General features: G+C 32.1%; 1 protein-coding gene across 1 annotated transcript; it reads right to left on the reverse strand.

Annotated features, from left to right (window-relative positions):
• Positions 1-2,990: 2,990 nt before the first annotated feature.
• Positions 2,991-4,971, reverse strand: LOC107957385 (uncharacterized). The gene is made up of 2 exons (XM_016892900.2): positions 4,460-4,971; positions 2,991-4,370 (listed from the first exon to the last, which is right to left on the reverse strand). Exon 2 carries the CDS (start codon positions 4,143-4,145, stop codon positions 3,456-3,458), a length of 690 nt encoding a protein of 229 aa, XP_016748389.1. The 5' UTR covers positions 4,146-4,370; positions 4,460-4,971; the 3' UTR covers positions 2,991-3,455.
• Positions 4,972-16,248: the final 11,277 nt, after the last annotated feature.

Genomic DNA, 16,248 nt, shown 5'->3' on the forward strand with positions numbered 1-16,248 from the left:
GCCATCAACTTTCCCTACCCAGCCATTGGTAATTTTATTTTCTCTACCCTTATCTGCATCACCCTTGGCCTGCTTCCTGCTGAAAATGAATTTCCACTCCTCTTCGAGAAACATCCATATGCCTTATATGCCTATATCAATCAACTTTACATTAGCCTGTTCTTTTGTTGTGTCGATTATAGGATATAACTCTAAGAGTGATAGAAGCTTAGCAAAAACAGAAAAATCTCTCAAGAGAATGAAGAACTAACAGAGAAAAACAGAGGTATATTATTCTATATTATCTTGATCTTCTTCAGTATTGTATACACGACTTATATAGAGGAAAACAACCCTAACTGTTGCTAACAATTTTTTAACCATCCTGTTAACTGCCTAACTAGCTGCTTATCACTATATCCTATAACATTCACCCAGCTTCCTCAACTGGAAACACCCAAAGAAGACTACGAAACTGACTAAACATAGACACAGACAATGGTTTAGTGAGAATATCCGTCACCTGGTCACAGGCTGAAACCTCACCAATAACCAAGTCGCCACTAGCCACCTTCTTGCGAATAAAAAATAAGTCAAGCTCAATATGTTTAAACTTGGAGTGAAGAACCGGATTAGCTGCAACAGTTACGGCACTAGAATTATCACACCATATGGTCGGTAGATCAACTGAATTAACCTTGAGTTCTGCTAACAGTAAGACCAGCCAAGTGACATCACTAGTGGCTACTACTAAACTACGATATTCGGTTTCAGCCGTAGAGCGAGAAACAACGGGCTGGTTTTTAAAAAACCATGAGATAGGGGTATGGCCAAAATACACACAGTACCCCGTAGTAGATCTTCGGTCATCAAAATCAAGTCTTCAATTTGCATCAGCATAACCGACCAATGACAGACGATCAGACTGGCAAAAAACCAACCTATGAGAAAGAGTTCCACGTAAATAGCGCAAAATTCATTTTAATGCCACCATATGAGAAGTAGTGGGAGCATGCATGAATTGACACACCCAATTAACAGCATAAGCTATGTCAGGTCAAGTTAATACAACATACTGCAGTGCTCCTGCAATACTGCGATATTCAGTTGGGTCAGCCAGCAGCTCGCCCTCATTTTTAAACAACATAGACGAACTCAATATTGGTGTATGAACACATTTGACGTTAGATATAGAACTTCGATCAAGAAGCTCTCGAATGTATTTGTGCTGAGACAAATGAAGACTGCCAGAGGAAGATCGACTTACTTCAATTCCCAAAAAATAATGGAGTTCACCCATATCCTTTAAGGCAAATTCATTATGTAGCTGCTGAACAAAACAATTAATTTCGTCAGATGAACTACCAGTGATAACAATGTCATCCACATAGACAAGCACATAAAACATACACTCGGAAGAAGATCAGACAAATAACGAAGCATCTGATTTTTAAAGGACAAATCCAGAAGAAATAAGAAACTGTTGTAATTTGATAAACCAGGCACGCGAAGCTTGTCGTAAGCCATACAAAGCCTTTGTTAGCCGACACACAAGCCGCTTACCATTTGGGCCTAATTGAACATAACCAGGGGGTTGCTGCATAAAAACTTCATCAATCAGATCTCCATTTAAAAATGCATTATTCACATCAACTATCGCAGAGGCCACCCTCTAGTCATAGCAATGGAAAAAATTGCTCGTATAGTAGCTGGCTTGACCACTGGACTGAACGTTTCCTTGAAGTCACAGCCAGAAACTTGAGAACGGCCCTTAGCAACTAACCTAGCTTTACGACAATCAATAGTCCTATCAGGATTCTTCTTAACCTTGAAGAGCCATTTGCATCCAATAACCTTGCGATTGAGAGGGAGAAGAACAAGCTCCTAGGTAGAATTGCGAAAGAGAGCATCATATTCAGCTTGAGCTACAGCACGCCATTCTAGAGTGGACAAAACTTCCTCAATCATAGAAGGTTCAACAACTTCAACATTCATAACTTTAGGCTTGAAAATACCAGCCTTAGCTCGCATCACCATGGGATGCATATTAGACATAGGTTGAGCAATCACTACAGGACCAGTAGAAACTTCCTCAGTACCACTAGAAGTACTAGAGTGAATGTGATCACTGGGTGAACAATCATGTGGGTCACGACTAGTCCCAACCCCAGATTGAGCTGTAACATGCAAGGAGGAACAAACATCTTGAGGAGATAATTGAGCAAGTGAATGAGCAACCGGTCGAGTAGTAGCAGTTGACTGTGGGAAACTAGTTCGAATAAGCGAAAGAATGTTGACATGACCGAAACTTTGCACGGGCAAGGAACGCGAAGAAGACTCAGAGGACAAAAATCAATTTTCATCAAACACAACATGACGAGAAATTACAATCTTGCCAGAAGGTAGGAGACACTGATATCCTTTGTGATGGGAACTATAACCCAAGAAGATGGAAGGTTGTGAATGAAAATCCAACTTATGAGACGTAAATTGTCGTAAATAGGGAAAACAACAACACCCGAATACCCTAAGATGATCGTACGTAGGAGTACGCCCATAAAGAGCCTGAAAACAAGTTTGACCCTTCAGGACTGGAGTAGGAAGACAATTGATAAGGTGAACAGCACAACAAAACGCATAGCCCCAGTATTCCATAGACAGTCCAGCTTGAGCTAGAAGAGTAATTCCCATATCAACAATGTGACGATGTTTTCGCTTAACCACCCAATTTTGTTCAGAAGTATGTGGGCATGTTACGCGATGAACAATTCCTTGAGAAGCAAGAAACGAAGTGAAGGCACGGTACTCTCCTCCCCAGTCACTCTAAAATTGTTTAATACTTACCCCAAATTGATTGTTAATAAGTTGTTGAAATTGAACAAAACACTATAGTACCTGTGACTTTTGACGTAGCAAATACACCCACGTGAACTGAGTACAAACATCAACAAACTCTATATAATACCAATTATTCCCACAAGTAACAGATGCAGGACCCCAGAGATCAGAAATAACCAAGTCAAAAAGAGTACTATATTCAGTAGTAGAAAGAGTAAAGGCAATTTATGTGATTTCCCTTTTTGACATGCCGTACATACACCATCAACACAATCTTTTTGTAACACAACATTACATTTGTTCAGAACACTTTTAACAACACAAGCAGATGGATGGAAAAGACGTTTATGCCATAAGGAAAACACATCACCGTTAGCAGTTTTATTCTGAAGTTCAATAAAAGCAGCAACTGGAAACGAAACGGACTGAGTAGACAAATCTGGTAATGAGAACTGATATAACCCATCACGAATGTGGCCCTTCAGCAGTGTTTCCTGGGTCACAATGTCCTTAACAACACAATACGTTGGATGAAACTCAAAATACACATTATTATCTCTAGCAAACTGGGACACAGACAACAGATTCTTGTGTATTCTTGGTACACACAACACATCTGATAACCGAAGTAATTTAGACTATGTAGGTAAAACACAATTACCAACAGAGGAGATCGGTGTAGGAGTGCCGTCACCCATCAAGAGAGAGGACTTACTGAAATACGGAGAAGAATCGTGAAGAGCTGACCCATCTCGACAGACATGATTGCTAGCTCCCGAATCAGGGTACCAGGAAGCAGTCCCAACAGGCATTGGTATATACGAATCACTACCATCACCATTAGTTCCAATCTGAGCAGTATTGACATGTGATCCAGAACAATCCGAATAATCAGATGCATGTAAATCACCAACTCGAGGAAGTCCAATACACAGATCTGAGCCACTATACACACAAGCTTGCGGCTTGGTTCGCCAATGCATAGGTGGAGCCAAAGGACCACACCCAGCTTCAACTCCCGAGTTACATCTCAAAGGATATCCAACCTGTACAAAATTGCTAATAGGTGCAAAATTATTTAAATTCCCATTTAAGTGTCCATCATCAAAACCATTACAATGAGTAAAAGGCCTAGGAAGGCCATGATGATGACCAACCATATTCGGCCTGCTAGGCCCAAGTCTAGGCAAATGCCCGTCCAAAGCATTATGCGGCCCAGCATAATTTCCATGCATAGGCCCACCAAAACACCCAGCTGGAGTCCAATTTGGAGGCTGATTTTGACCAGGACCAAGCTGATTTTGACTAAAAGAATGAGTAAATCTCATTCGTTGGGCAGAAGGCAGTGTACCTTTTTTTAGCGAATGAAGCTCATGCCGAATCCAGGATTGTTTAGCACCAATAGACTAGCCGCCGTAGTCCAGACGTTACAGGAGGATCGAGCATTCGTGAAAGAAGACAAACATGGAGAGCTAACCGTGGAAAGAAGCCACGAGGTAAGTAGTTGATCTTGTTGATCAAACACTTAAGCAGAGGGATTAGGGACAAGAGATCTGTCCGGTGAAGAAACAAATCTCGATGGTTGAGATAACGTACCATCCACAAACCCTAGCAAACCATAACCACCAAGTATGAGACGTACCTGTTGTCGCCACTAGATGAAGGTACCGTCATCGAGCTTTACTACATCATGTCGAGGGAAGGAATTCACGACTTTGTCACTGTGAAACGCAGCACAACCACCATCAATAGAGGCAGAATCAGCGGAGGTCACATGAGCCATAGGTCCAGAATCAAGGAGCGACTGATACCATGATAGAAGCTTAGCAAAAACAAAAAAAGCTCTCAAGAGAAAGAAGAACTAACAGAGAAAAACAGAGGTATATTATTCTATTTTATCTTGATCTTCTTCAGTACTGTATACAGGACTTATATAGAGGAAAACAACCCTAACTGCTGCTAACAATTCTTTAACCATCCTGTTAACTGCCTAACTAACTGCTTATCACTATATCCTATAACAAAGAGTTCAAGGAACTGCAAGCTGCAATAAATGTAGCCATGGATTTAGCTTTTATCAATTCTGGCTTATGCTTGTTTGTTTAATTTTTTCTAGTATTTTTCTCATTTTTCTTATAACTAGTTTTAACTCACCTGCACGTGAAGGATATCAACTTAATAAATATGTAAAAATTTAATATTAACAATATTTAATAACATTAAATAAATTTCCGATAAAGGAATAGCATAAAATAATTTATATAATTTATAAAATTATGAATCATTCTATATTAAAATAATTTTATCTTTATTTTAGAAAATAAGAGTATAATGTAAAATTTACATTTAGCCTCTAATGTTTTATTTGTCACTTTGGCCTTATTTTTTGGATCATTTTAATTTTCAATTTTCAAAGTTTAGTCAAATTATTTCTTTTGGGCAAAAAAACTAACTGAACAATTAATTCTGACGACCTTAACATTGCAGTCTGCATGATAGTTTACATATACATCATTTCTAAAGTGGATAATTTAAAGAATATATATTTATATTTTTTTAAAATTTATTGAACTTTTTTTTTATTAATTTAATTTTTTTATGAAGAATATATGGACCGTGATGTTAGTGTAATTATGTTTTAGCAATTAATTTAGCTTTTTCATCTAAAGGAAAGTAATTTGACTAAAATTGAAGATTAAGGGCAAAAGTGATTCCAAAATAGAATTTGGGCCAAAATGATAGAAGAAGTAAATATTAAGGCTTATTTTTATCATTATGTCAAAATAAAATGTCATGATTTCAAGAATTAAATTATAGTATATATTCAAATAATTAATTTAACATAATTTTAAATAAAAAAATTTGACATATAATAACGATACATACAAATTTAATTTATATTTATGTATGATATATAAGATTTATTACCTTAACTGTAATTTTCATAAGTGATTCCTTCAATGATACTACCTCTCCTAATGGATCAACAATGCTTTGAAAAGTTATAATATTTCAGGTGTGAGGATGTACTAACCCAATAGACATGAATTTCATATAGTTCAAATGTGAGCATGGTTCTACTTTTTTAAACCATGTCAATACTTAATTACATTCCCACTTAAAGAAACATTTCTCTTATCCCATCTGTTTTTTTGGCCCTAAAGTAATTTATTAATAAAAGAAAACCCTAACAAAAGGGTAAAAAGGAGATACAAAGACAAATCTTATAAAACAACCCTCACACCCAAACACGTCAAAAAGTGCCCCAAAACACGAACATTCATCCACTTATAACAACCCAAAGCAACACCCCACACACTAATAATCAAGAAAAGAAATACAACCCTAAACTTTGGAAGCAAGAAATTAACCAAAAAAAAAAAAGAAAAGAAGGCAACCCAATACTCAAACATCTCCAAAGTCTCCTTAATGATCACTCTATAACCCAACTCGACAACTTATCAATTGAAACTCAACATAGCCGTGGACGCAACATGACCAAATATAAAAAAAAAATCATCAAAACGTATTAAAGAAACATCCACCTCTCATTTTCTTGATCAACAAAATACACTGAATCTAAATAACATGTCAGAAAAGCATTAGCCAATAACTTGTTGAAGTGTCAGCAGTCAGACGAAACATCGGCACAATAAACAATCACCTCTCTAAACCTACTTGAAACTCAAGAAGAAATTTCTTGTCCGAGATTTTTCTTGTATTTACGCTTACCAATTTCTCCTCTTTAAATTTATCTCTCAAACATCTAACTTTAAAAAAATTCATGTAGTGACAATCAATCATTTTCTACAATCTATCTATAGCTTCATTGACAAAATCAACAACTAATTTCTTGAAAATATATTATCTTCAATACACCCATCACATTTCATGAGTGTAGATTTTCTAGTAATATCTCTATTTGCTTAGCTTTTAAGATTTAGTTTTTAATTATCGAAAGATCTATTTGATAGAAAATGAGAAGAAAAATCATTAAAAGGCAATTCCAAACTCTACCACTCAGCCATGAATTTGTTTAATCTCTGCACTCCAATTTGTCATAATTTTCACCTCATCAAATACTATGAAGAAACATATATCACCAATTTCATTCTCAATAGTTCCATTTCATTAGACAAAACCCACGACTTCATGGTCAAATGTAACGACGATGTCCCCTTTTGTTAATAAATTGACAAACTTCTCTACATAAATAAATTTATTGAAGTTAAGCTCAATTGCAAAGCATCCACCACATCTTTGTTTTTTTTTTTCCATTTTTTATGTCTTTAATGCCTTGTCATATAATTTTCTACTCGTCAATCTCACATAATGCATACACATTGATCATCACTATTATTCTTGATTAGGGCTTTGAGCTCTAATATCTCATCCTATATTTATTTTACTTACCAGTTTCACACAATGCATATGCATAAAATATAGGCCATTAAAATTTTAGAAATTTCTTATACCCACATTCTTTTAATAATAGAAGTCACACTCTTAATAATATTCAAATCCCTACCATATCTCACCGGAAAAAATGAACAATCATTCTTAACCAGAGTGCATCTTCTATCTCTTCAAAAATTTTCACTTTTTTTTTGTTTTTAATTATGTATTATGATCTTTAATTATTTTTTAGTCTAACAATCACTATTTGTTCCATTCATTCCAAAGCCATTGTATTTATTTTGTTTTTCTCCAAAAATTTGGTGATAACCACATTGATTGCATTGGCTCAAGGAATATGTGCCCACCTTAATTGAAGAGGCCCAAGATTTATTATGGTCAAATGTTGGTATACTTAGTTTCCTTCATCTTCATTGATCGTTTCATGTTTCACAAGTTAATTTTACTACTTACATTCTCAATATTCAATAAGAGATCCTCATGGTTTTGTAATCCAACATCAAAAGACTAATTTTGAAAAAAAAAATGTATATACTTTAAATCCTTGTTTTAAGATTATGTTTATTAATGATTAACAAATTATCAAAATTTGTTTGTAATTAAATGAGTTTGTCAATCTTCTATGTCTCCTCTATATTTTTGCACAAAATTCTCCTATGGTTCGAATATCAAAATTAGTAAGACACTCATATGTGTATTTCACACTTATTAATCAGTAATTGCACCTCTCTCCTTTGTTTGCTTTTTTTTCTTTTGTTCTCAAGTTTTTGACGGTCACTCTTGACTGAAGTGTATCCTCGATCTTTTCAAGAGCTTTAGCTTTCTTTGTTTTTATTTATAGACCATTATCCTCTTCAATTCTTTTTTGAGTTTGAGAATCACTATATGTTCCATTAATCTCAAGACTATTATATCTATTTTTGTTCTCCAAAAAATTGGTCATAATCACGTTAATTAAATCGACTCTAGTAATTTGTGCCCATATTAATTGAAAAAGTCCGTGAATTATTATTGTCCAGTGTTGGCGTATTAATCTTCCTTCATATCCATTGATCATTTCACTTAATATTGTTTCTTGATAACTGCTTCCACTTGGATGCTCAATATCTACGCTTTACACCATACATGATCATGCTTGATATTATGCTCCTGTTTTTTATTGTTATGTTCAACATAAAAATTCCCAAAGTTAATTCATTAAATGTGCACATTGTCGAAACCATTTTTTTTAAAACAATGATCGACTTTAATTTTGAAAATGAAAGAATATGAGAGTCACCACTAATTCTTTTTTTGTTTAGGTGTGATCGGATCACCTAGAAATTTGGTCATTTTAATAAAATATTTTGATTTACTAAAACAACGATTTTGGTCTACGAAATTTGAGAAAACGGGTTCGGAAGTCGGTTACGTACGAGGAAGAAGTAGCACCCTCGTAACGCTCAAAATTGGTACCTAATTGATTAATTAATGTCTTAATGTCGAAATTTAAAAACTCGAAAAGAATTAAGAATTTGATTCCTTTTTTATGTTAACCTATATGAGGAATTTGCTTGAGTAAATCAAAATGGAAGACCTTCTTGTCCCGAAGTAATAAAATATCACATCCAGTACATTAGGACACAACATTTCAGACCCTCGAGAATAAGTTGGTCTTTTGATTTTCAAAACTCACGTGTTTTAATTTTAAAAGGTTATTCGGTCATTTGGATCAAACGAGAAAAATCAAAATTCAGTACGTTAGGGCACGATCTCTTGAATCCCCAAAAAACAGAATATTGCCTTTATTTTTAAATTTTTCTTTTTAAATAATTATCAAACGTAAACTAAAACGACATGGGCTTATTCGAAATTTGATTCAAAGATAACCGATTATATTTAAATATAGTTCATGGGGAATAATAATGCAATAATATAAAAAAACTATACAAGTCAAAAATATGTGATAAATAAATGATATGATAATACTAATGTACTATAATAGCCATAGTAATATTAACAAACAAATTACAATAGTAATACATATGAATATGAATAAGTAAAGATGAAATAAATAAATAATAGTGAGGGAAATAATAATAAATAAATATAAGGGAAAATGTTTAAAAATATTGGAAGTAAAGAACTAAATTAAAATGAATAATATTTAAAGCACAATTTGTAATAAAACATATATAATAATATGACAATAATAATAAAAATAAATAAATAAATAATGATGATAAAAATAATAGTAAAGAAAATAAAGATAAAATTAATAATGATACTAACGGATATAGGTGATAATAGAAAATAATAATAATAATAATAATGGTAATAATATAAATTAATAAATATTTAAAGTTTGAAATGATATAAGAAGATATATAAATAAATAAATAATATATAATGTGAGTGAGGAATAAAAAATAAAATGAGTATATTTAAAAAGAAATAGGTAAATATATATATAATAGTAATAAAAAAAATAATAGTAATAATAATTACAAAAATGATAATAAAGTAAAATGATAATAATACTAATGTTAATAGTAATAATAATAATAATAATAATAATAATTGGACATAAAACGAAATTTCGGGGCAAATCTGGAAATAAATGAAAGGGTAAGGTCCATTTTGCAATGCGCAAAAGAGGTGGGGGGCCAAAAGCGCAATATTCCCTCCCTTCTGAAACGCGCAGCATAAGAGAAGACCAAAATGAAAACCAAAATAAATTACAGGGCACAGTTAAAAACAAACAAAACTTGATTTTAAAACAATAAAAAAAGCGGAAGGGCTAAAAGTGCATTTAGCCCTTTCGTTAAAAAACACGCGGACCCTAGGCTGGAGCGGGTCGGATCGGGTTGGACCAAGGGCAAAACGACGTCGTTTTGGGTGTTTAAGGTCAGCTCCAAAACGACGTCATTTTGAGGGCCTATAAAAGACAGATTTTTAAAAAAAAAAAATTCATTTTCATTTGTTTCAAAAAAAAAAACACCCCTCCCCCCTTTTTCTTCTCTGCAGGGGCAAAGGGTCCAGCGAGGTCTTCGACCGATTGCCATCGTGGCCCGCCGACAGCCCTAGCCACCGCAAACTCTGAAAAAGGGTAAATTTTTTTTATTTTTTGATATATTTTTAATATGCCCATATATATATGAGGAAATAGGTACGAAAATAGAAAAATAAAAAATAAATAAATAACCTTAGTAATGAGCCGATCCTTTCTTCAACTGCTGATTGTTTTTTCGATTTTTAGTATACTTGATTGTTGAATCTTTGTGTTTATATTTTTTGCTTGGTTTTTGCGTTTGAAAACCTATATTTTTTATTGATCTCCAAAAAAAGCCCCTTACATTGTGTTTCTTGATGGTTTTTATAGCTTTTTTACATTATTTTTTATTACTTGTCTTTTCTCCTTGCAAGCGGTGGAGCAAGTGGAGGAGCAGGTGGCTGGCAGAGGAGTGGCGGCAGGTGGTGGTGGCAGACCTAGGTGCGGCACACCTAGGGTTTTTTTTTTGTTTTTTGTTTCTAAAAATTCTTGGGATTTTGGGCTAGGGTTAGGCTGAATGGTTTGGGTTTGGGCCTATTGTAATTGAATTAGGTTTAATTTTTGTTTGGGTTAGGGTAGGGCTAAATTGGGCTTGTACACACATCTTCTTTTTTATTATTTGTACCACTTACACAAACATGTTCCTTTCTTTTTCAGTTTTTCTTTCTTTGATCAACAAAGCCACTTGATTCAACATCGGGTGACATTCTAGATAAGGATTATTAGAATAATTTTCTAAAAAAAAAATCACTTAACTAATGCCAATACTTCCCTTAATTTGAAAATCGGAAATTGAATGCGATAACAATTTAGTATCAAAACCCCTCTCTGACTTACTCTATTAGTTAAAATTTTCCTAGTCATTTTATTCTAATCATAATTTTCTATGAGTGATTCTTTCGTTGATACTATTTCTTCCCATAGATCAACAGTGTTTCATATAGTCCAATGCATTGATAATTCAGCCTCTTCAAATCAGGATCAATATCTAGTCGAATCTGATCCCCTCTTAAGAAACATTTTTTTAATCACATCCACTTGAAACTTAAGAAGAAATTGTGTGTATAATATTCTCCTTACAATGATACATTCCAATTTTTCATCTATAAACTTATCACTCAAGCTATTATTATTTTGATATTTTAAAAAAATTAACTCAGAAAAAAAAACCATTTATTCTTTTTCTGTTTTCTTCGTGTAGTTCGACTTTAATGGTTGAATTGCTTGAATATAATTGTAAGTTCTACACGATGATTTTTTGTATTTTTTGAAAATATATTTATAGTGCATGATTTAAATATCTAACAAATATATATAGATTGTGTACTAAATAAATGAGATAAATACAACAATTCAATTTTAGTGTGTTGCATTTTCTATATATATATATATATAAAATTTTGATTGGGAAGCTTTAACTACAAATAATGAAAATAAATTATGAGCATATATAAAAAAAAGTGAAATATGTATAACAATGATCATACTTGCAGTGATTTGTGTAACTAATATAAATTTGAGCAAATAAATGTAAATATGCGATCAAGCATGGAATCATAAAATTAAAATTTCGAGAAGCATGTATAAGTATGCAACCGATCAAGAAACAATATAGAGAGAGATGGATAAGTCCTTTAGGATTTGGTAAATTGCATTTTATTTCTTTAAACTCTTAACTTGAATTATAGAAAGAGTTAAGTGATTTTAGGATAGAAAGTTATTAATTTTATTTTCATTAATATTTAGGTTTACTAAAAAAAAAACTATCATCTTTAAGGTATAATGATAATTTTAGCCCTCAACATTTACATTATTTGTTAATTTGGTTTTTATTCATTTCTAACTAAATTTAGCTATTAATCTTTTATAAAATAGTCAAATCGTTTTTAACGAAAATGTTGATTAAAATATTAATTTGTTAATGATGTTGGCGTGGCACCTGTGTGTGCTTCATGCTAACATGACTGTTTGTCATGTATGCCATGTCAACAATAATTTAATAATTATAAAAATATTCAAAAATAAAATAACTCAAAATTCAAAAAAATTATTGTGGAGTATACGTGGATGGCCATGTCGGTTACCATATTTAAAAATTTAATACTTTAGTCAATATTTTTGTTAAAAAATAGCAATTCAACTCTTTTTAAAAAGTTGATAGTCAAATTTGACCCTTTTTAAAATGTTGAGGGCCAAATTTAATGAAAATCATAACAAGTGCTAAATTGACAAAATACGTAAATATTAAGGATCAAATTTGTCATTATACCTTTCTTTAATGTTTAGACAAAAAAGTACAATTACAAAAAAAAAATTATACAAATTGCCTTCCTAACCCTTCAATAGGAGATAAATGCACTTTAATTAGATTTGTCCATGGGGTGGGTCAGATCAGTCCCTAACAAAATTCTAGGCCCGTTTGATAGGTCCAAGCACAACTAGAAAAACGGGCTTAAATTTTTACCCAAGCCAAGCCTGGATTATATATGCTAAACTTGAGTCCAACCTATATAAATTTTTTATTTTACTTTTTATATAAAAAATTGAAAAATGCAATACATCAAAAACACTTAAAACATTGAAATAAATGTTTCCCATCAAATTCAAAATAAAAAAAAGCCTTTATATTTAAATAACACTAAGATATGGTGTAACTTAACAAATAAATACCTATAAAATAATAGCAAAATTAACAATAAAACAATGCTAATAAAAAATTTTAATGACAGCTGTTGTAGGCCAATTTTAACCCATTTATATCAAAACCCAATTTAACCTTACCTAACCCACCAAAATTAAACCCAAAACCCAAAATCTTAACTACCCAAAGCCCAATTTACATCAAAACCCCAATGGCCCAAACCCTAAACCCAAATCAAAATAAAAAAACCCTAGCCCACAAGCTAAACTTTTCTCAACTAAATCCTAGCCTTTGCCACCACCAACTCCACTAGCCACACTTGCTCCACCACCAACTCCACTAACCACACTTGCTCCACTACTTACTCCACTAGCCACACTTGCTCCACCACCACTTGTACCTACAAATGAAGACATAAACAATAAAAAAATATTTGGTAAATGGCTATATAAGCCTTCACATATTTTGTATTTAGGAGAGGAAGAAGTTTGGGGGGAGAAAGTTATTGTAAAGGATTTTTGAGAGGTTTTTTTAGAGTAATCAAGGAGAAGAGTTATTGTAAAGGCTAGTTTTTGGATAGGCTAGTTTTTTTTTTTTTGAGATTAATCAAATATCAAAACAAAAGAGGTTTCTTGGTCTATTCTCGTTTTAAGTTCTTTGTTTGCTTATTGTTTTCCTTTCAGTTTTATTTTGTTTTTTATACGAAAGTAAAAATAAAAGGAGGAAGCTTTCCCATTTTTACCGAAAAAGTTTTTTTTGAGGTTCGGCTGCCGTGTATGGTGGCACCGACGGTAGCCGGCGGCGGTCCGGTGACCGGACAGTGACCGGCCCTGTGGTCGGAAATCACCCACTCTCTCCCTCTTTTTTTTTGTTATTGTTATATTTTTTAATATTACATTATATATATATTCTTTTAATATATTAGGTATATTCTAAATTCTATATTACGTATATATATATTATACTATTTTATGTATATATCTTTAATACTATATTATTTATATATATTTTTTCCTACATGTTATCTTATGTATATATTTTAATTATATTATGTATGTATTTTTTACACTATATTATGTACATATTTTTTTATATCTATTTCATACATATGTATATATTATATATATCTTAACATTACTAGTTATATTTTCACTATTTTATGTATATACTTCAAACACTATATATAGTATATTTCTAACACTATTACTATTTATAAATATATATATATTACGTACATACTCTTAATATCTTTATTATGTATATATTCGTTGTTTTTATTTCACATTGGATACTATTATTACGTTTAATATATCGCATGCATTGTTATTGTTTTAATATTGTTGTCATATTTATTATTTGTTTCAATGTATTTCCAACTCGTTTATTTTTGTCTCCCGCCTATTTTATATCATTCTGTTGTTCATTACTTTAAAGATTTTTATTCATGTTTTTACTAATTTCAATAAATAAGGCAATGTTTCGCATTTTGGAACATCGAAGAATTGTGCCCTGACTTACGGGGTTTCGGTTCTCTTGTTGGTTCAAAATAGCTAAATATCCTTTTGAGGTTTGAAATGCACGGATTTCCAATTTAAATTAAAAGATGACCTTGTGCTCGGGAATTCATGGTATTGTGTCCTAACTTACGGGATGTGATACTCCGATATCTCGAGATAAGGAAATCTTTAAACAAATCGATTTAAGCTAATTCAAGAATTTTAAAATCAGTATTAATAGAAAAGATCGTATTTCAAATCCCTTCCCGATTTTTAATTTTCGACATTAAGACGCTAACTAATCAATTCGGTACCAATTTTTTGGGCGTGTCGAGGGTGCTAATCCTTCCTCGCACGTAACCGACTCCCGAACTCATTCTCTCAATTTTCGTAGACCAAAGGCCCTGTTTTAGTAAACTAAAATTGATTTATTAAAACAAAGGTGATCCGATCACACCTGATAAAAGATTGGTGGCGACTCCCGTTTTAATTTTCACTTTCAAACAAAGTCGATCCCCGTTTTCAAAAGAATGGTTTCGACAACAACCGAACTAGGATTCAGTTGGCCACAATTACAAATATTAATTAGTAGAATTTCACATTAATAAAAAAATTTTGATGAAATAACAATAAAATTCATTAATATCTTAATTTAGTAAAAATAAATAAATTACTTACCATTTGAATATTTAATTTTAAAATTTATTTTGATTAAAATTATTAAGTCGATAATTTTTTAAGTAAAAAAAAACCTAATTTAAATCATATATACAATCAAAAGGGAAAGTATAATTAAAAATATTAAATAAATGAATTTTAAATTAATATGAATTTTAATAAAAAAATACAATCAATAAGATTAATTAATATGTTACTTTAATAAAAATAGAATTAATTAAGTTTTGAAAATTTAAAAATTATGAATGATATAATTACGGTTTGAATACTTAATTGTAAAAAATATCAACAAAAAATATCTAATTCATTAATATTTGCAATTATAGATATGATATGGATAAATAACCAGAATTCATCATCTGTATTTCCAGCCTTTTTAAAATATCTTCCTATGAATGACGTTAAGATCTACTATGTTTATCTAATTATATTATATAAAGTAGGAGCTGAAAACATTTCATCTGTTCGTTAAAATGCTTGAGAGATGTTGGCTGTGTTTGGGCAGTGTGGCTTAAGCTTTAACTGGCAGTTGTACTTAGATTCTAGATTGGACAATTATGTTAGTACTTGGTTTAAATCCTTTTTATATGTGAAATTCAAGGTTGAATTGAAGAGTTAGATTAATTATTCAACTCCTATAACAATAAAACATATTACAATTTCTACTTTGCCTTAGATTAAAAGAGTGGGAATATCTTATTACGTTCATAATTCTAGTCTTTCCCCAATAGATTTTGCAGTTCTGGATTGCTTTGCATTGCTTTACATTGTCATATATTGTTTATGTTTTGGTGAATTACTATTCTTGAGACTCAATAGAAGCTACCTAGGAATAATCGTTGCTGCCTTATTGTGCATAAGATGAGTCATTTTCTGGAACTTAGTCTTCTGAGTGAATATAGTGATTTATATGAAACAAATCATAATAGCTGCGAAGCATACTAAGCAAATAAGGCAAAAGGAGATCCTACTTACACTCAAGGTCTTTATGATTTCCCCATTGGATATTCCACCCTGTAGCTCAACATTACAATCTCATCATTCTCATGCTCAACACATCGATTTACACATATACACATTGTCGCTTTACTCTGCTTGGACTGTTGTTCTGGATGCAATATAAGTTTTTTAGTGCGTAGAGTGCGCCTTGCTTCCTGGACAAAACTAGG

This window comes from Gossypium hirsutum, chromosome A05, assembly GCF_007990345.1.
Source record: "Gossypium hirsutum isolate 1008001.06 chromosome A05, Gossypium_hirsutum_v2.1, whole genome shotgun sequence".
Lineage (NCBI taxonomy): Eukaryota > Viridiplantae > Streptophyta > Magnoliopsida > Malvales > Malvaceae > Gossypium > Gossypium hirsutum.

Coding starts and splice junctions, on each gene's coding strand:
- LOC107957385 (XM_016892900.2), bottom strand. CDS start 4,145: ATGAGATTTACTCATTCTTTTAGTCAAAATCAGCTTGGTCCTGGTCAA.